A 23,084-nucleotide genomic window follows, 5' to 3' on the forward strand; every position below is an offset into this window, starting at 1 on the left:
TATCTTAGGAGGTAATTTATCATCACTTAAGGATGAAGGATTATACTTTTAGAGAGAAAGTTATCACAATAAATACTTATTACAGATTTTTTTCTCTTTAAATATTTATATCTTCCTAATAATTCTTGTATATTATATTATTAAACTTCCAATACTTTTGTATTGCACACATTTCTTCTATCTTTATTAGATATACATATAATAATAATCCTTAAAGACTTTTACTAGAGACAAAATATATGGATCGAACTTCATGATACACGAGTGTGGTACCTTAGAGATCCCGACATAAACAAATCATCTCATATTCTTTAATTATCTTTGAAACAAGAATGATTTAAAACCACTACAAGATAGTGATAATCTATGACCGCTTCTAATATTAATCTTTTTGTAGTCCTTATATGTTCACTGATATTAGAACAAAAAACTTTAGATACCATTTGATATCTTTGTAAAGAACTTTCTTAACCTAAATATTTGTATAGATAAATGATATCTTTTGCCATATAAAATAGGGACGAACAAAATTCAATTAACTTGAGTTGTATTCACACATTATCAAATAGTGCATTAAGATTTTAATCCACATTTACTAATAAATAATAGAAAAGGCTTCGGGTTGGCTTTATTTAGCCAACTCTAAAGCCTGATGCAATCCCCATCTTAACTAAAAAGATTCAAAATCTACTACCTTAGTGCACTTATTGAATTCCTTTGTGCTCCACCACGTAATATGTTGGAGAAAACAAATAAAGAAAAGAAAAACATAAACCTAATGTATTTCCTCCTGGGCCCCAATGATTTAAAAAAATACAAATACACGTGTAGGACTCTAGTATAAGATGAGTGGAAACTTGATACTCATGAGTCTTATTTGATTTATTAAATTCTTTAATTGAAAAATCTCTAAATATTTATACTTTATAATCTTTAGTTTTTCTTATACGATGAGAACTATAGTGGAAGACGACATAACAACTATATCCTTAAAGTGTCAAGAATTCATATCCCAATAAATTTCAAGAAAAAATTTATGTATTTTCATAAGGAATTTTACTTCTTAATCTTTCCAAAAGGTCCTCTAATTAAGTCCCATCAATCAATCCTTATGATGAATATTTTTCTTGTTAGGATATCTTCTCTTTCATATGCTTAGCTTTAACTCTTAAGAAGCAAATCCATAACAGAATTAATATTACTATTCAACCATATTATTATGAAAATAATTGATTCTTTATATATTCAAGCAATAAAATATTTACCAACAACATATTTATAATACCTCAAAGAATTCAAAGTACTTATTTTAATAAACATCTTTGTGATTATTAGTAGCATAAAATTTACTATAACAAAATTTGTTTAAAGAAGATGTTTATTATAATTCAATTGATGGGGTTGTCAATTGAATTTTTCAAAAAGTCACTATATAGGATTGAAAAAGACTACTCCATCGAGAAATGCAAGGGTATTATAATAATCACTTATTTGGGTTGAAACTAAGACTTACGAAATGTTTTACTTAGGGCTAGTTGATAATATACACCACAATTCTAAGAATATTTGTTACTTTGAGAATAGAAATTCTCTTCCCTGTGATGCATATATCATCTACCTATCTGTTCATGTGCACTAAACACTTGTCCACCTCCGAGTGACAGTACTACAAAATATACTTATGACACAATCCTTATACAATTTTATACTAAATTTTAATAGTAAAGTATATTTAGAATTTATCAGCATTTCTATATGATCGGGCCCCTTCTAGGACTAATGTGATCACCTTGAAATCCGATAAACTTGAGTTGGAATTGCACCTAAAGGTGTCACTACGGCATATGAACTTTGAAATTATTATCTTTATTTTATACAAGATTAAGGGTGATTATTAGATATTGTATCAACTAATTATCTTTAATAAATGTTTATTGTATTAAGGCTTGATGGGCCTAGTAATGATCAAATATAAATAAAGAAAGAAATAAATTATCCATGAATAACCAAATAAATCCAAAATAAGCAAAAAAAATACATTAGCCTTTTCGTATTGATCATGAAATATTTGTTACATTTGCAATTTACCAAAGAATTATAGTCATACTTTATATTGGACTCTAGCAAGATACAAATAAATTCAATACTTTGAAGCTTTTTGTGTAAATCCTTTGTAGTTTAGTATGGTTGATATGACTCTTGATTGGCCAAAAAATGCCAACAAAATTAGTGCAAAGAATATAGCATACATAAAAAAATATCAAAAATAGTTGTCCTTTGAGTTCAATTAACAAATTAATCAACATATTTTAGAGAGTCTATATTAGGACATATTGATCGTCACCACTGCAGCGTTGATCAACATAGAATTTCAAAGAAAATGTTCATGCTTCATGAAAATTAGGCTTAAATAAGCTAATATTCAAAACTTTATATGGCTGCTAAATAAAAGTCCCTAAAGAAAAGTTTATTTTTAAGTAGTCCATCCCTATCACAAAGTTTCACATAGCTGGCTTCACAATATTTGTAATCATGCTTTAAACTTCCATAAATTTGTAAAACTTAATGGATTGGATTTAGTATGGGTTCACGTTGATGGCAGTTCAAGCACAGAGCCAAAAATATATGAAATATATATACCTTCTCGGATTCAGCTGGCTCTTACTTGACCTAACGACTAATCATCTTTTTCCCATTCCAATGATTAGGAAGGAAGGGGATGAAGTGGTGGCATGGATAAGCTTTAAATCAATCCAACTACTAGTTGCTGCCATTGCTCAATGACCATCTGCTAAAAGCCTGTAAGTATCTTAATGGCTACTTGTTAGCTAGTTTGGAGACTCTTAGTGAAGAACCAAGCTTTCTTCTTTTTGCTCTATTAGAATAATTTCAAAGCCAATGTTGACCTATAGTCTGCACACCTGCTTCCACCAACCACAGTTGCCAACCCATCCAGCAACTTTAAGGTCAGTTTGAAAGCTAAAAAAAATTCATTTTCTCTTCTATTCTTGTTTAATAAATTAACTATCTCAAAGTTTTATTCAATAGAACAATGATTAACATGGATTGAATTTGGGAATTCAAACCTATTATTATTTAGAAAAGATGATTCCATCCAAATATGGATTTAACAAAGCAGATAGATTTATCTACCATTATAAAATAATGATTTTATTAATCCTAAAATAATAGAGAAAGCTTGGTAGCTTTCTTCTTTTTCTGTATTAGATCAATTTTAAATACGATGTTGACCTACTGGCTGCATACCTATTGTAGCCAACCACAGTTGTTTTGATAATTAGTTGTCAACCTGTCCAACAACTACAAAGCTAGTTTGAAAGCTAAAAAGTCTTCATTTTCTCTTCTCTTCTTTTAATAAATTAATCATCTCAAAGTTTGATTCAATCTAACAATGATTAACACAGATTGAATCTAGGAATTCAAACCTATTATTATCTAGAAAAGATGATTCCATCCAAATGTGGATTTAACAAAGAAGACAATTTTATCTACATTATAAAATAAGGCTATATTAATCCTAGAATAATAGAGAAAGCATGATAGATCTTTAATAACCCAAAAAAGATTATTTACTCAATTGATTAGTGAAAATTAACTCGAATTGTAAGATCATATATTAACATGGATTTGATCATGAAGAGAAGAGAGGATTTGAACATTCACAAAATTAGGATAATTATTTTAATCCAAAAATTAGAAAATAAAATCTTTAGGCCCATGCATTACCATGAACTAATGTTCTCTTGATTCCACAAATTTGAAAAATTGTGTTGCCAAAATTGATCACAATAATGCATAGGACAATGAGATAAGTTTTATTATAGCATACCTAGTCGCTAATTGATCTTATTGATGTTGAATCTTTCAACAAAACAATGGCCAAGCCCTTCTATTCCCTCAAACTTCTAACTTGATTTAGACTAATTTTAGGATTTTGCAATTATGAGAAGAGGGGGGACCTGAACCTAGTATAGGATTCTAATTGTATTATTAACTATATTTTAGGCTTAAATTTCTATAACGGTTGGTTAGACTTATGGGTCTTAATAAGTCAATATTTCTTAATAAACCTAGCTTAATTTGCTATACTTTATAAATGCACCCTACAATCCAAGTTTTATAAAATATGAGTTGTTGCTACAAGGGATTACAATGGGTTGAGTATACTATTAGCCATACCTACCTCACACTTGCCTCGGAATGGGGTGGTGTGAGTAGAGTTAGATAGGATAGGTTGAATGGATCAGATCAAATAAAGCTATAAAATATTTTTTTTGCATACAAATCAAGCAAATAATAAAGAATACTAAAATAAATCTTAGTACCTTCCATAATATTAAATAAAATAAGAGTCGAAGACATAGAACATAACAAACCAAATTTTTAATATCATAATAAAAAAATATTGATTTTTAAGAAGTCAAAATTTCTCAAGCTAAAAAATGTAACCGACTAAAGAAATGAACAACTAAGCATATGGCATGTAACCTTTTCCATGTTCAATCTTTGTCATAAGTAGAATGACTAGGGCAAAGGATGGAAAGAAAATTTGTGAAGAGGTATATATATCTAGGTCAGGTTCCAAGCAGATTTTACAATTACTCATACTAGGTCTGTATCCGCTACAGGTCGAGTAAAACTCGCTCTATTAGGATCAGGTCGGATTAGATATACAATAAGGTAGATTAAATTTTCACGTCTAATTGCCAATCACATAGAGTAACATTTGCAATACTTGAATGCTGTGCAGGTTTTGGAGCTCTCTTGCATGTGTTAAAATTTAGATATTATGAGAAAGGTGGGAAGAATATAGAGAGGAATAAAAACCAAGGACTTCTCTTTAGTTCTCTTTCATCACCCCCTTCGGTGCAAGTTTGGGGGAGATAAGAGGCAAAGCAATGCCTTAAGGGTAGGAGGAAAGCAAAGCACATAGCTAGTAATTTATAAAGGTCCTATACTTTGGGGCTCAACAATTTTCCAAACTTTTGAGTCGCAGCTCTAGATTCGGATGGCTTCATAAATTTTTAAATCTTTTTTCTTTTAATACCTTCATTGCTATGATATATTAAGAACCTTTTCTACTGCATTCCACAAAAAAAAGAATATTTTGATGGCCACATTATTGTGTTGTAGATCTTTTTTTCTTTGCAAAGCCCCAAAATAGCTATTGTCTTTTATTGCAAATTCTCATAGTGATGCCTCAAAGTAAATACAAATAGATATTGATATAAAATGCAAAGTATAAAATAGTAAGAGGTATTAAAAGCTTAATATTAGGCAGCTAGAAAATTGATGCTCATAAGTATTTGCAATTTCTTTTGATGATCAATCTTTCCTCTCTCTCTCTCTCTCACCCTCCTAGTTGAAGGCTTTGATTGAAAGAACAAGGCCCCCACCAACTCCTTCAATCAAGTTGATAACTAACTTTCTTAATGTTTTGGCATATAAGTGAGACTATATTTTCTTATATGAATGCCAGTAATCATGCTTTACAAGATTACAAGTGGTATTTAGTTATTTAAGGGCCTTTCACATTGGAGATTCCCTTTTTTTAATAATAGGATAGGAGAAATCTTGGCCAAATCTGGATGAGAATTGGACTGAACCCTTTCTCTAAGTTGATTTTATCAAGTAGACTTATTATGGTTGTATGTTCAATCTACCAAATATTATCTAACATGACAAAATTCTTATGGCCAAATTAGATTTTCTCTTGATATGTTCCTCAAAAAATATGATTCAAGTTGATTTCCCCAATTGACGAAGAGATCTTCATAGACTTGAGCACAATTTTGCAAAAAAAAATCCATTTGTTTCTCGAGAAGACAAGGGAAACATGCTCAATATTATTTGCTTCAAAAGTTGCTCGAACTTCTTATTGCATGAAGAAAACCTCCCCTTTGATTGGTCTTTATCATGACTCCTAAACTGATTTAAAATTACCAATAATAAGATAAATGCATTTTGACTCTATGTTTTTAGCATTAGCATTGACCAATTATCATCATTTCATCCAAATATTCTTGATCTAGACTTCCATTGTCATGACTCGGATTGCTTGAAAAAGATCTTTTAAAATTGGATCAAATTGAAGTGATTTGATTTCCTACTATGGATTTTTTAAAGAAATAGCTTAGTAAAGCTTTCTTTTTGCTGTTTCTCTTAGTGGTTGAGCTATAGATGTGGAGTGAGTACTATTGGTTATCCTTCCACTTCACCAATATTGAATCCTATTTACATAGTCATAGTAGAAGTCTTTTGGTTAGATAGTAATATTCATCTAATATGAAGATAAAAATGAATATAATAAAATCAAGAGAAAAGTTTGAAACCAATGTTGAAAAATCTAATCTTAACATTTTTCATGAAATAACATGAAAAATTTATTTCCATGAAGATCAAATTTAATCAATGAAAATAAATAAACAAAATTAGAGAACGAAAGAAGGATGGTTTTTGGTCAAGATGTGATTAGATGATGCCTACATCTTGGTTATATCACTTGTGTGAGTATAGTAGTGAAGTCTTTTCCTAGATATAATAACTTTAATAGCTAAAATCCTTCAATTATATGATTTATAATGCACACAAACTTGTCGATCTTAATCATTCAATTTGTTAAGAATGACAAAAATGATACAAGAGTATCATTCGCAAGTTGGGGTTTCTTACTCAAAGCATAAAAAAAATAATATGTTTTCATGGAATAATCAAATCTCTCAAAATGGATTTTCAAAATAAGCATCCAATTATTTGTTATCAAAGAGAGTAACTCCTTGATAAGAAAAAAAAGGGCTACAACTCTTTCCATTAGACAACCAACATCTAGAAATAAATTAAAATATTTAAAAAATAAAAATAGAAAGGTACTACAAATTGAAGCGCAAAAAAAATATTAAAACAGAAATGAGATAAAGGATAAATAAAATATCTATCAAATTCGAAATACATGCATGTGTAGGGTTGGATCAAATTTGGGGTAGGCTAAAAATCCTAAACTCATATTTGACCCATTTCGAATCAGACTTAGGAAAGTAAATCCATAGGAACTTATATCCAACATGCAAACTCATTCATATGATTTCACCTATTCAATTATATATTTCTAAAAGTAAAAACAACTAAGGATTGGAATAGGGGATTGAGCATCCAAATAATACACGTGCGTGTATAAAAGAGATATACATAAACTTGAAGTAAAAAAATCCTAAAATCATATTTGACCCGTTTAGAATCATACTTAGGAAAGTAAATTCATATAGACTTATATCCAATATGCAAACTCATTTATATGATTTCACCTATTCAATAGACAAGGATCAGGAATAGAGGATCATAGATTGAGCATCCAAATAATACACGTGTGTATAAGAAATATATATATATATATATATATATATATATATATATATATATATATATATATATATATATATATATATATATATATATGAAATTCAAGTAAAAAAATCATGATAAATCCTTAAACACTCTTGCACCCAACTTTTTTCATTATTCTTTATTTTTTACCAATCATTAATTGTATGACTTCTCTATTCATTTTGAATTTATGTTATCACTAATCTAGAAGTTTTAGAATTTTATGCACTATCTGTGATCCATAGCATTCAATAGGCTAAACCCAAAACTAACATATTATAATTGAGTTTGTGTCAACCAGCCTAAGTCCAATTCAGTTTTCAAAAACTTGCATCTAAGCATGTTTATTTTGGATAGGTTAGAAAATGATCAACAAGCATGCATTAAAAATAACCATTTTGAGTAGATAGTATGGTATAGCGTGACCCGTTTAATTGATAAAGTTATTGAAAGTTGATAGCAAGAACCCGATCTCTGTCCTGCTTCCATCATTATAAAGTTTATTGTCTTAATAAATTAGGTGTGATCTGAAAAATCCTCTCTTACTCTTTAAACAAGAAAGTTTAGATGGTTTATTAGTAAAACTTAAAAAATTAGGAGGAGCTGGATATTTAGCATCGATTTTGGTTGTTGCCAGGTGGCTAGATATATTTTACAAAATTATTCACCCTCCGTTGCCCCGGTGTGCCCTCAAAATCTTAGGAAGCTACAAATATCATGTTCCCTCAAACGACAGGACCTTATCTTTAGATACTCCGAGGAAAAAAAAAAAATGGAAGCGAGCTCCGCCGTTTTCTTCTTCTCCGTAAAACGCCTTCTCCCTTTCAACCTCTGCGGCTCTTCTCCCTCCTCCTCCTCTTCTTCTTCTTCTCCGAGACATCTCCTCGTCGTAAACTTCAAGCCAAGAACTATAAAATCCCTGATGTTTCCTCCGTCTTCTCGAGGTTCTCTTTCCCTTTCGCCACCCTTCGCCGTTGCTGAAGCCTTAGAGCAAGTAGCAGACACTTCGGATTCTCCGAGAGGGGCGTCGCACAAAATCGACAAGAACGGGAGATTTTGCAGCCCGAGAGCTGCACGAGAGCTTGCTCTGTGAGTTTGTGCACTTGTTTTGGCTCAAAGTTAGAGTCTTTGGGAGTTTGGTTGCTTGTCAGGTTTCTAATTGGAAGAATTTTTGATGGCAGGCTGATTGCTTATGCCGCGTGCTTAGAAGGGTCTGATCCGGTTCGGCTCCTAGACAAGAGAGTTAATGCGAAAAGAGGTAAGCTATTTCTTGCAATCCATTCGCAAATTTTTATGGATTTATAATTCTTTTCGGGTGTTCTCCTTATTTCTGATCTGATAAAAAAATGTCTAATAAGTACTTTTATGCGTAAAAAAAAATTGGTTCTTTTTTTCCCTGGTGGTTTTTTTTTGTGTGTGTGTGTGTGTGTGTATTGTTGGGGGGAAGGGGGGGGGGGGGGTGTTGAATTGATAAATGATGCTTGTGCAAGGAATGTACTATTCAGATTGATTGATTAGCTAATCCTTCAGAGCCTGGCTATGTTTTCGACAAGGCTGCTTTATTGCAGTATGATCACATGAGCTTTGGTGGGGCACCTGTGGAGGCAGGGACAGAAGAAGAGGCAGAGGAGCTCATGCTCAAGAATGAAAGGGACTCAGCTATTGGTAATCAGCTAATTAATATTTTGCAGTTCTTTTCATGATTTTAAATTGCAATAAAATCTGTTCTGTTTAATATAAAGAACATTTATCACTGCATTTTCCATTTAAGATATTTGCAGCTTCTGAAGCACTTCTCTTTCTCAATTTTTTTTTAAAATTTCTCTCCTCTGTATCTTCAGGAATGACTTTTATTGTTGTTTGTGGAATTCAAGTTTATTGACTCTGCAAGATTAGGATTTTTAAAGTTCACCAGTCTAGCTTTTCATATTTCTTTACTTTCCCCCTAAGAATGCTGGATTGCTTGGCCAAATTTGGCACTTTAGCTATGGCTTGATGCTTGGCCAAATTTGGCACTTCAACCTGCTATGGATCATCTTTTACTAGGAAAGTGGATGAGGGGACATGCCTCAGGTTAAAGATTCCCACATAGGCCATAGCATGGATGATTCCTATGATACTAGAGCAAAACTCTGAGGATGGACATTGCACTTACTTAATGAGAAGTAAATTATCTGGAAAATACGCTTGTAGGGGAGGCAACCATGGAGGCGCTCTGGCTTAGCAGTTATTTCATGGCTGCCAATGATAGGTCATCATCTACTACTCGCTGAATCTATTCACACATTGGCTTGCTAATGTTGGCTCCACCAGCTGATTCAAGAAATTAATATATATATAGTTGTAGAACTCTATAAAATATGAGATATAGCAAAAAGAAACAAATTATCGAGCTTGCGATTATTGATTATGTTAAACATGATGACTATTTACTATTTACCCACAATAAGGAGCTTATGCTGCAGAAATATGGGTTTTGAAGGGGTTCAAAGGTGTTTTCAAAGGTTTTCAAGGGTGTTTCAACAAAAATGTTGCAATATTGGTTAAGACCCAATAACTCTGCACCTCTAACATGTAGCAATTTTTAGTGCATTGGTTAGGGTCCTAACTTTTGTATTCGGATCAACTCTAATTTTGGAATTTGAAGTGCAAAAAGAGGCATGTGGGTCAGCCAATTAGGAAAAAGCAAAACAAGGCTAGAGTATAAGGCACCTAGGGAGAGGGTTACGTAAGGAAAGGGATGCTTCATTTTCCTAATGCGAAAGTTGTCACATGAAAAAGTCTATGTAATTCTACCAAGAAAAAGGCTACCTTGGCCAGAGTGACAGCTGTCAAACCGTGGGCCATTGAGGGCATGGTTGTAGAGTGTGGTGGTTTGTTGCAATAGTGGCTAAGCAAAGCCTTCTGCACTTCTACTGCCTAGGCATTTTCAGTGCATAGCTTAGCATCACAAAATTTTGAATGTCTCAACACCCTAACTGATGCACCTGGTTCTCTAACTAATACTGTAACAGGAAAACATGCTAGAAACAAAGAATCACTATTGGTAATAAAGCAGTTCTTAGTCTTTCAAGAGAAGATTACGAGAACAAGGGATCATCTCACTTCTCTACTTCATCATAGTATTGACCAGTCTGGTCATGGGGGTGAATTTTAAATCGCTACGAAACGTAACGATTTGCGATATGATTTGACAAAATTTGAAATTTAGAAATTAAGATAATTCTTTAGTCATCGTATTTTAAATGTTCCATGGGTACTGGATGGCTGAGAATTTAAATAGCAGTGGATTTAAGAGGTCCATGCGAGCAGGATTCTATACCCGTGTAGGATAAGATTTTTTTGGGTTGGCGAATAAATAAGGTGAAAAGGCATTGGCTAAAGAATAGCAGAAGCAAAGAGAAAGCTTCTGAAATCTCTCAGGTCAATGTATCTAGAAATTAAAGTATATAAACACTATAAATTTATTTAGAAATTAAATTATATAAACACTATAAATTTTAATTCCAACCATACATGTTATTTTCTTTTATTAACCATCCGAAGGTTCTAATTTTTTTCCTTTATACTTTATAAATCATAATAGTTAATTATCCTAATGAAAGTTTTGTTTTTAATATTTTGAAATGTATTTTCTAATCCTAGTCTTATCAACTTGGGTTTGTGTGTAGGTAGCAAACACTGAATTACAAACTTGTATTTGTATTAAATGAATGAATGAATGAATTAGGTAACATAGGTACCTACAGTAAACCAAGTTACTACCATCATATGAATCTTATTTTTCAACCTAGATTCAAGCATATATCTAGCTGTAAACTTCTTTCAATTTCTTTCTTCATGAACTCATATAAAATGTCAGAATAAAGTTGTCTAGCATTTCTACTAGAAACTGTTGTAGCTAACCCTTGCATTATATGCAATCTCAACATCCACATTTAAAACTTTAATGATGAAATTTCATAGGCCAGCTTAAACATTGACTCTGTTTGAATATTATAGACTTCCCTGAATTGACCCTCTCCAAGTTTACATATATTTCTCTTTTTTGGGTAGATGTATATGCTTCTTTCTGTTTGAAGTAGTGCTTTCTGTGGAATTTTCTGGTCCTTAAGATAGTTGCTTTCATATGGTATCAAATACTCTCTCTCCCCCACCCCCTCTTCATCCCATGGTTGCACATTTTGGTGACTACGAGAAGGATCACAACGAATGTTCTTTAGACAGTATAACATATCTTTTCATCAAGCTAAGTGAGACCTCAGAATCTAGAGAGGTCTTGATATTAAAACTAAGGTACGCGGAACCAACCAAACCGACGTACCGGTGGGGACCGGTACCGGTACCGAATTGGCCAACTGAAAAAAAAAAATCTGCGACGTGCGCGCGCGCGGACGCGTTTTAGTCACAAAGTAAATGCCATGCGGGGCCGCGTGGGCTCGCGCGCAGTGCCGCATGGGCTCCCTGCCCCACGCGGGGAACCGTGCTCGGGAGCAGTTCCCTGCGCGTGGAATTGCGCGCGGGCGCTAGTGATTCCCTACTCGCGCCCGCGCGGGCATGCTGCCCCGTGCGCGGATGCTCTTTTTTTTTTCCTTTTCTTTTTTATTCCTTCCCTTCTTCTTCCTCCTTTCCGAACTCTTTTTCTCTCCTTTCTTTTCCTCTCTTATTCTCTCTTTCCCCCTTCTCCCGCGAGCAAAGAAGGGGCCGGAATCGCAAGCAAGACGGGTGATCCTCGTCGGCCCGAGGGAGGAGGTTGACTCGAGGCCCGATGCGACAGATAGGCTTCTTTTCTTCTTCTTCTCCTCTTTCTCTTCTTCTTCCTCTTCTTACTCTTCTTTCTCTTCTTCCTCTTCTTTCTTTCTCTTTTTTTCTTTTCGTTCCTCTTCTTCTTCCCCGGTGCCAGTTCGAACCAGACTAGTTCATACCGGTACAGGCAAGGAGCCGGTTGGTTCCAACCTCAAATGGGTCGGAACCGAATTCTATGGCTGTATCGTCCGGTGCTGGCCGGTACCGATACAGTACAGGCTGAACTAGTTGGTTCCGACCGGTTCAGCATACCCTGATTAAAACCTATTTGCTACCAATTTATTCTATTATAAACCTCATGACTACCATCACATCCTTCTTGGGACATCTGTAACTCATTTTAATATGCTCTACAATTGGTGGTGGCTTGTTTGCAGCCAAGGGGTTTCCCCTAGAAGAGATCTACTTATCTAGCAATCCTTTTTACGAGACCATCTACTACCAGTTGGCTAGTATTTACTTTTCTTGATTTATCTTGCACAATTTCCAAGTGTTCCCTGAATTGCCAAATATTCACCTGGATTTCTCCAATCTAAAGAATCCATTATGATCCATGTAGTTGCTTTGAAGGATTCAAAAATCTGAACCACAATACAAATCTCAGCTTCCCCAGAATCTTCATTATAGAACAAGCAGGACCAGACAAAACATGAAGACTTAGATCTGGATTTGTTTTTAATATTAGAACTCCTTGCCTTCCTGGATGAACATAGGAAAAACTTCATGAAAAGTACCACCAGAGAGTACCGAAGACTATGCAGCTGGGTTTTTTTTTAGAGAATACCAGCTACTCCATAGGTCAATTAACTGTTCACATGTTGGGATCAGAATTTGATTATAATTTATCCAAATGCTCTGACATGAGCATTCATCTAGGCCATTTTGGCTGCTTATTCTTGGGTTTCTTTTATGTTTTAGTTATCTTCTTTAATTGTGGTCCATCTTTTTATAGGCTAACAAATATTTGTAATTAAATGAATAAACTATTCAGTGATTGATAAGCCTGTGCTGTCAGTTTTCAATTGCACGGCTAGTGGGATGCCCTTATCATTGTAGCATTGAAAGAACTGAAGGATAGGCTGATCAATTCGCCCAATTTATACAATTGACCATCTGACCCGTTGGTGGTTGATCAATCAAGCAAGGCCATGCCTATGATTGTCAATCATTTGATCAATTTTTGTCTAAAAATAGGAAATGGATCATCAGGTTAAACAATTCTGAAGCACTTCTCTTTCTCAATTTTTTTTTAAAATTTCTCTCCTCTGTATCTTCAGGAATGACTTTTATTGTTGTTTGTGGAATTCAAGTTTATTGACTCTGCAAGATTAGGATTTTTAAAGTTCACCAGTCTAGCTTTTCATATTTCTTTACTTTCCCCCTAAGAATGCTCGATTGCTTGGCCAAATTTGGCACTTTAGCTATGGCTTGATGCTTGGCCAAATTTGGCACTTCAACCTGCTATGGATCATCTTTTACTAGGAAAGTGGATGAGGGGACATGCCTCAGGTTAAAGATTCCCACACAGGCCATAGCATGGATGATTCCTATGATACTAGAGCAAAACTCTGAGGATGGACATTGCACTTACTTAATGAGAAGTAAATTATCTGGAAAATACGCTTGTAGGGGAGGCAACCATGGAGGCGCTCTGGCTTAGCAGTTATTTCATGGCTGCCAATGATAGGTCATCATCTACTACTCGCTGAATCTATTCACACATTGGCTTGCTCTTGTTGGCTCCACCAGCTGATTCAAGAAATTCATATATATATAGTTGTAGAACTCTATAAAATATGAGATATAGCAAAAAGAAACAAATTATCGAGCTTGCGATTATTGATTATGTTAAACATGATGACTATTTACTATTTACCCACAATAAGGAGCTTATGCTGCAGAAATATGGGTTTTGAAGGGGTTCAAAGGTGTTTTCAAGGGTTTTCAAGGATGTTTCAATAAAACTGTTGCAATATTGGTTAAGACCCAATAACTCTGCACCTCTAACATGTAGCAATTTTTAGTGCATTGGTTACTCTAATTTTGGAATTCGAAGTGTAAAAAGAGGCATGTGGGTCAGCCAATTAGGAAAAAGCAAAACAAGGCTAGAGTATAAGGCACCTAGGGAGAGGGTTACGTAAGGAAAGGGATGCTTCATTTTCCTAATGTGAAAGATGTCACATGAAAAAGTCCATGTAATTCTACCAAGAAAAAGGCTACCTTGGCCAGAGTGACAGCTGTCACACCGTGGGCCATTGAGGGCACGGTTGGAGAGGGTGGTGGTTTGTTGCAATAGTGGTTAAGCAAAGCCTTCTGCACTTCTAATGCCTGGGCATTTTCAGTGCATAGCTTAGCATCACAAAATTTTGAATGTCTCAACACCCTAACTGATGCACATGGTTCTCTAACTAATACTGTAACAGGAAAACATGCCAGAAACAAAGAATCACTATTAGTAATAAAGAAGTTCTTAGTCTTTCAAGGGAAGATTACGAGAGCAAGGGATCATCTCACTTCTCTACTTCATCATAGTATCGACCAGTCTGGTCACAAAACGTAAATATGATTTGACAAAATTAAGAAATTTAGAAATTAAGATAATTCTTTGGTCATCGTATTTTAAATGTTCCATGGGTACTGGATGGCTGAGAATTTAAATAGCATTGGATTTAAGAGGTCCATGCGAGCAGGATTCTATACCCATGTAGGATAAGATTTTTTCGGGTTGGCGAATAAATAAGGTGAAAAGGCATTGGCTAAAGAATAGCAGAAGCAAAGAGAAAGTTTCTGAACAGGTCATTTTATCTAGAAATTAAATTATATAAACACTATAAATTAATTTAGAAATTAAATTATATAATCACTATAAATTAATTTAGAAATTAAATTATATAAACACTATAAATTTTAATTCCAACCATACATGTCATTTTCTTTTATTAACTATCTGAGGGTTCTATTTTTTTTCCTTTGTACTTTATAAATCATAATAGTTAATTATCCTAATGAAAGTTTTGTTTTTAATATTTTGAAATGTATTTTCTAATCCTAGTCTTATCAAATTGGGTTTGTTTGTTGGTAGCAAACACTGAATTACAAACTTGTATTTGTATTAAATGAATGAATGAATTAGGTAACATAGGTACCTACAGTAAACCAAGTCACTACCATCATATGAGTCTTATTTTTCAACCTAGATTCAAGCATATATCTAGCTGTAAACTTCTTTCAATTTCTTTCTTCATGAACTCATATAAAATGTCAAAGAATAAAGTTGTCTAGCATTTCTACTAGAAACTGCTGTAGCTAACCCTTGCATTATATGCAATCTCAACAGGCCACATTTAAAACTTTAATGATGAAATTTCATAGGCCACCTTAAACATTGACTCTGCTTGAATATTATAGACTTCCCTGAATTGACCCTCTCCAAGTTTACATATGTTTCTCTTTTTGGGTAGATATGTATGCTTCTTTCTGTTTGAAGTAGTGCTTTCTGTGGAATTTTCTGGTCCTTAAGATAGTTGCTTTCATATGGTTTCAAATACTCTCTCTCCCCCACCCCCTCTTCACCCCATGGTTGCACATTTTGGTGACTACGAGAAGGATCACAACGAATGTTCTTTAGACAGTATAACATATCTATTCATCTAGCTAAGTGAGACCTCAGGATCTAGAGAGGTCTTGAATATTAAAACCAAGGTATGTGGAATCCACCGAACTGACGTACCGGTGGGGACGGGTATCGGTAGAAACCGGTATCGAACTGGACAACCGTAAAAAATAAAAAAAAAAAACTGCGACGCGCGCGTTCGCGTTTTAGTCACAGAGTGGCATTAAATGCTCATGCGGTGCCGCATGGGCTCGCGCTCGCGCTCGGTGCCGCATGGGCTCGCTGCCCCGCGCTGGGAACTGCATGCGAGCGCGGTTCCCTGTGCGTGGAATCACGCATGGGCGCGCTCTGCGCGCAGATGCCCTTTTTTTCCTTCCCTTCTTCTTCCTCCTTCTCGAACTCTCTTCCTCTCTTTTCTTTTCCTCTCCCGTCCTCTCTTCTCCTCTCTTTCCCTCCTTCCGCAAGCAAAAAAGGGGCCGGAACCGCGAGCAAGATGGGTGATCCTCGTCGGCTTGAGGGAGGAGGTCGGCCCGAGGCCCGGTGCGACAGGTATGCTTCTTCTCTTCTTCTTCTCCTCTTTCTGTTCTTCCTCTTCTTTCTCTTCTTCTTCCTCTTCTTTCTTCCTCTTTCTTCCTCTTCTTCCTCCCCGATGTCGGTACCGGGCTTGTACCGGTTTGAATCGGACCGGTTGCGTCGATACCAGGTTGTACCGGTGCAAACCGCATCAGTTCGCATCGGTACGGGCAAGGAACTGTTCGGTTTTGACCTCAAAGGGATCGGAGCCGTTCGGTTCCGACCTCAAAGGGGTCGGAACCGAATTCTATGGCTGTACCGTATCGGTGCTGGCCGGTACCGGTACCGTACAGGCTGAATCAGTCAGTGCCGACCGATTCAACAGACCTTGATTACAACCTTTTTGCTACCAATTTATTCTATTATAAACCTCATGACTACCATCACATCCTTCTTGGGACATCTGTAACTCATTTTAATATGCTCTACAGTTGGTGGTGGCTTGTTTGCAGCCAAGGGGTTTCCCCTAGAAGAGATCTACTTATCTAGCAATCCTTTTTACGAGACCATCTACTACCAGTTGGCTAATATTTACTTTTCTTGATTTATCTTGCACAATTTCCCAAGTGTTCCCTGAATTGCCAAATATTCACCTGGATTTCTCCAATCTAAAAGATCCATTATGATCCATATAGTTGCTTTGAAGGATTCAAAAATCTGAACCACAATACAAATCTCAGCTTCCCCAGAATCTTCATTATAGAACAAGCAGGACCAGACAAAACATGAAGACTTAGATCTGGATTTTTCTTTAATATTAGAACTCCTTGCCTTCCTGGATGAACATAGGAATAACTTCATGAAATGTACCACCCAAGGTTCGCTGTACTGATCGGGTACCGGTCGGTACCGAGCATACCATACTCGTACCGATGGGTACCGGTATCGGTACACTAATGTTGGTACGCCTGGCGTACTGCATACCGTACCGTGCCGACACTCGATATGCCTATACTAGTGCGGCACCAGTACGGGGTTCGGTACCGGTACGGCGTTTTTTTTAAGAGAATACCAGCTACTCCATAGGTCAATTAACTGTTCACATGTTGGGATCAGAAGTTGATTATAATTTATCCAAATACTCTGACATGAGCATTCATCTAGGCCATTTTGGCTGCTTATTCTTGGGTTTCTTTTATGTTTTAGTTATCTTCTTTAATTGTGGTCCATTTTTTATAGGTTAACAAATATTTGTAATTAAATGAATAAACTATTCAGTGATTGATAAGCCTGTGCTGTCAGTTTTTAATTGCCCGGCTAGTGGGATGCCCTTTTCATTGTAGCATTGAAAGAACTGAAGGATAGGCTGATCAATTGGCCCAATTTATACAATTGACCATCTGACCTTGTTGGTGGTTGATCAATCAAGCAAGGCCATGCCTATGATTGTCAATCATTTGATCAATTTTTGTCTAAAAATAGGAAATGGATCATCAGGTTAAACAATTCTCATGCCGAATGGTTCCCTCCCTAGCCGTTTGATAGATCCTTTCATATGTGTTCTACTTAAAGAGTGGACAGATCTTTTATCCATTGTAAAGGAAATCAAAAAACAATTCTCCTTAGACATAATTGGCATCATAGTACATCCATTGGATCTTTATGGTGTGACCAATATTCCAAATACTTAAGCAAAGGTGCAATGCTTTGTGTATTGGATTGTTCCTTCTTGTGGTGTGTTTTATATGTACGTCTAACATAACTTTAAAATGATTTTTAGTTATGAAACTTAATTCTTCTTAAAAAATTTAATACATTAATTTTACACTAGCATGCTACTAAAAAAGTATATATTCAACTTCTCAAAATATATGATTAGGCTTGATCTCCTGCATGATGAGCCAAAGCTCATAGTGTTAGAGCAGTGTGTGCCCTAAAAGCCATTTCTATGTAATTATAAGTATTTATTGAATTAATGCATGAATTTTTCCTTTCCATGATCATATATAGTGTCAGCTATGCATCATACATTGGCCATAGAGCTAGAAAAGAGTCCACAAGTACTTCGAAGAGCTTATCCAAGTAGACAGGATGTTTTCCATGGAAAGGATCAGATAGACCTAAGCATCGAAATTTGTTCACAGCTATGGGTGTCGTTGGGCATCACATCTATAAAGTTGTCAAGGTAAACAGTAAATGGTGTCGAGTTCCTCTCGCACTGACACCTAGTGTGCCATTATACTGAATGGTCACCACTGGCAGTCCATCTCACAAAGCATTGTTAGGGATAGAGGTGTGAACTAGTACATGAGTTTTTAAGTGATCTCGACTTGAAGGGTAGTATACCAATTAAATTTTGAAGGTGAATAAATGTGTAGGCAAACCCGTATATCGATCGTGATATCCTGGAGTATGTTCTTAATAGGGAGCATAGTGATTTACTGGTTTCGGATACGAGTAAGGGTCAGGCTATTCAACTTGGAAACCATCATAATTGTATAATGTCCATATTAGAATAAAGACACGGTCAGATATATAAGTCTTGAGACCCAGGTAATAACTTGAAAAGATTTTGAATATAATTCTTTTACAAATTATTATGATTAGCGATTAATTATTTTCTAAATAATTCGCACAAACAGTTAGCATAAAAGATGTCCAATATGATCTAAGGTTCTAATGGGCTATGAGACTGTATGATTAAGAGTCTGCTAGTGTTATACTCAATTATTATGTGGGGACGTACCGAGTCATACCAATGGTGGATCGAGATGATTTTGGCAATAAAAATGAGAAACTGGCGAGGATGGAGGAGAGGGAGAAGGAAAAAGAGAAAAAGAGAGAGGGAGATAGGGAGGAAGGGAGGGGGAGAGTGGTAGAGGCTGGCGGTGAGTGGCGGCTGCTAGATCAGGACCGAGGGAGGGGGAGAGAGGGCTTTCGAAGCTTTTTCTTCTCTGTGCTTCAGAACAAGGGCGGAGCCTATGTTTTGAAAGAACTTGGGGCTTTGGTCCTTTATATATATATATATATTTTTTTTTTTTCTAAAGTGAAGTCGACATTCCCTCCCTCCCTCCCTCTCTCCCCCCCCTCTCTCTCTCTTTTTCTCTCTTTTCTTCTCCCTCTCCCCTCCCTTCCTCTCCCTCCCTCCCTCCCTTCCTCTCCCTCCCTCCCTTCCTCTCTCTCCCTCCCTCCCTCTCTCTCTTTTCTTCTCTCTCCTTCTTTGTCTTCCCCTCCCTTGCCAGTTTCTTTAGTAGTTCATGCCGAAACGACATGGCATGGAGGCATACCATATTGTACCACTGGCCTGTTAGCATGGATGTCAGTTCCAGTATCGCAGACCTTGGGTAGGTCTTTGGTGAGCGAGAATTTGAGTTGATCTATCCTAGCAACGTATCTAGCATATGCCACCTATCTCTAATTCAATTGAAATTGGACTTCTTCTCTCACTAATTGGATTTCTTTGGATTCAATGGAGAATATATTGGGCCAACCAGCCGCTTGGGAGGGACCTAAGTGGGGGCTAGGTTAGGTTAAGAAAGGCCTGATCTGGACCAACCAGCCGCTTGGGAGGGACCTAAGTGGGGGCTAGCGCCCCTTCCCAACAAAGATTGGCGCCCATGCCCTCTAGGGTGTCCACCGAAGATGCCAACCTAGAGCCCTCTAGAAGAAGGGGACCACCTCCCGAAGGGGATCGGGACCCCTCTTCTTTCCTATCATGTACTCAAAGTTCATATTGGACTCTAGGGAGACATGCAACTAAGAAGACACGCCGCCGCTTCCTCTCATATATCCTTCTCTAAGACAGTCTTTGAAGGACTCAGCCTGAGCGCAGCTCCCTCCTCTATATAAGGAGGGGGCATCCCCTAGGGTGGTGACCAACCCAGTCCATGGTTCCATGTAATGTATATACAGAGAGGCATAGAGAGGGTAGGCTTCTTCCTTCTCCATCAAGAAGAGAGAGAGAGAAAAGAAAAGCTTGTGAGGCAAGTCTTTCTAGTAGTGCATCCCCTTGATCTACGGTTCCCGGAGACTCAGTCTAACAAAACTATGAAAGATAGGTACGTGGATTATAGCCATTGCAGATAGTAATTCTCAGAGTGTCGTATACTTTTACGGCCTTAGTGTCTCCTAGAAAACACTCCAGAATCGCTGTCATGGTTAGGTATAATGTTTTAGTCCTTATTTATGCTTTTGTATGTGGTAATATCCCGAACAAAGGTTCTAATATTCTGCCACTACAACTCTGATGATCCTCAGGATTCCATCACATAGATTAGTTGAGCAACAAACATGTCCTGCATGATTCAAACATATCCTTTTTCGTGTTAACACTGTTGTATATTTTCTCTAGAGCTTGAGGTGCTGGCATAATTGATGCCATAAAGGTAGTCTAGTAACATGATCTTCCTGCTAGTGGTCAGATTTTCACAAAATGGCATTGATCCACATTAGGACATTGGGATTAGCTGCTGGATGTGTATTAAACTCAAGTAACAAAGGGACCAGCCAAGACTTCTTCTGATATTCCCGTGTTCAAAATTCTCAGTGAATTTCTCAAAGCTAATAACATCATCGATATGCTAATGCTGTATGCAATAGGTATGGACAAAAGCAAAGTACACTGTGCAGTGACAAATTCAGCAGATAACAAATGAGTCTAATGTACTATTTGTTAAGCTTTCTGTTGGACGAGGAATATATTCAATATTCAATACCACTTCCAACAATTTGTCAAATATGCAAGATGTCTTATATTTTATTTCATCGCAAGACAAATTTGTTATCACAATCCATCTCCTGCTTTTGATGTTGGCCGATAAAAGTTTACAACTACAAACACCATCTGATAAGTGTGCAAGCGCCATTGTTGTTTGCAATGGTCCATGTATATTCAGTTTAACATTTCCATGACACAATAAACACTTGAATTTATGCTCATTGGTATCTTAGTGTTGTCTTTTATTATGTAGTTGCTAATTACATATCCTTCTTGGGGTCTTGTGCTTTTCAGAAGCAGAAGTTCTTTCAGCTCCTCCAAAACTGGTGTACAACAGATTTGTTCTACGGTATTTGACTATTTCCCTTTAGGCCCAAAACCCATGAGCAACCATTTTGTCTTAGAGAAATATGTATTGGTTATCGTTTTCATGTTGCTTAGTATACTCTAGATTTATTTGGCGTATGTTAATTTTGAGTTGTGCATAAGACTTTGTATAAATTGGATATCTTGCCATTTACAGTTTGACAAGGAAAATCTTGGGAGCAGTTGTTGATCGGTGGAATCAGCATGTTCTTGTCATTAACAAAATAATTCCCCAAAATTGGAAGGTTGGTATTTATTTCCTTTATTATTTATATCAATCAGTTTCCACTATTCCACTTAACAATACAAGCCATTTTTCTCTGGTTCTATTTTTTAATTTCTTTTTTGAAAAAGCTTTGTCAGAGACATCAGATATCAGCAAACTGTGACTCTGTTTTGACCAAGACTCAATCATTGACTTTCATTCGATCTAGGGTATACTGGATAGCTAATTCTACGAGCTGTTCAATAGAGTAGGTCCAAGGTGCAAACTTTTTGATGATTTGATTACATCTTGTTTTTCTACTTTTTTAACGGCTCCTTTTATCAGTGTCAGATCATTCCTTCCTCATTGAATTGGATCATTGCCCAAAGTCCGAAGTCACATCACGACATAATTGGGCACAAGTCATGCTTATTGCTGATACAAACATATTTTGCCACCCTAGTTGTGATTCCATAGGCTATTCAAATTTTCTTCTTTTTAGGAACTAAACAATCTTATATCACTGCAGTGAACCTAATGTATACCTTGGTAACTCTCAGCTTAATGTACTCTACTTATGCCTTGTTTTACTTCCAGCTTATGGATCATGCCTATGTTTTCTGTGGTATAGTTTCTCCTCTGCATATATATGCACACCCATTTAATTCTCCAGAAATTGGATGGAGAGAAACTTTTAACTGTTTCATTATGGAAGCAGAAGCCTACGTCTCATAACATTCCTAATGCAGGATCAGCCTGCAGCAAGAATTTTGGAGCTCTGCATTCTTCACCTTGCAATGGCAGAAATAACAGTGATAGGAACAAGGCACCAGATTGTCATAAATGAGGTCAGTTATCCTCCCCCTTCAGCCTACCTAGTGGGTTTTACCTTATCATCTTACTCATTATTTGAGTGTCTTTCGCGAAGGCGGTTGATCTTGCAAAACGATTCTGTGATGGCTGTGCTCCTAGGATTATCAATGGATGCCTCCGGACTTTTGTCAAAGATTTCAGTGCAATGGATGCTGTTCAGTCTTTGGAATCATCAAAAGCTTGAAATTTAAGGACATCTTTATAGCAGATCGGAGTGGAAAGCAGCGGCAAAAGTTCAAGAAATCCTCATTCTATTTGTCAAAGCCTAACAGTCATGTAAAGTGGGAGTAGGGAAAACTGCAGGTTAATTGTGGTGATCAAAAGGACTTGATAAATTTCCATTGGTTACTGGGAGAACCAAGGGTGGGGAGAAAACGAAATGTACTTAGCCTTAGAAATGAATCACGAGATCCATATTTTTTCCGCATGATTAGAACCTTTAGTTTTATTTTGATGAATATTGTGCCCACATCTGTATTACAAAATAATTCAGACGAATGCATTGTAGATTCTGAGTTTTTGTATTACTGATACCAAATTCACATATTTGCATTTTGTTGTACAAGTTATATTGTAAGATGTGGTGAGCT

The 23,084-nt window shown here is 36.1% G+C and overlaps 1 protein-coding gene across 1 annotated transcript; it reads left to right on the forward strand.

The window, feature by feature from the left end:
- Positions 1–8,125: 8,125 nt before the first annotated feature.
- Positions 8,126–23,040, forward strand: LOC103697399. The gene is made up of 7 exons (XM_039132000.1): positions 8,126–8,490; positions 8,583–8,659; positions 8,932–9,066; positions 21,345–21,399; positions 21,574–21,661; positions 22,371–22,469; positions 22,550–23,040. Exons 1-7 carry the CDS (start codon positions 8,174–8,176, stop codon positions 22,676–22,678), a joined length of 900 nt encoding a protein of 299 aa, XP_038987928.1. The 5' UTR covers positions 8,126–8,173; the 3' UTR covers positions 22,679–23,040.
- Positions 23,041–23,084: the final 44 nt, after the last annotated feature.

Source organism: Phoenix dactylifera, chromosome 11, assembly GCF_009389715.1.
Source record: "Phoenix dactylifera cultivar Barhee BC4 chromosome 11, palm_55x_up_171113_PBpolish2nd_filt_p, whole genome shotgun sequence".
Classification (NCBI taxonomy): domain Eukaryota; kingdom Viridiplantae; phylum Streptophyta; class Magnoliopsida; order Arecales; family Arecaceae; genus Phoenix; species Phoenix dactylifera.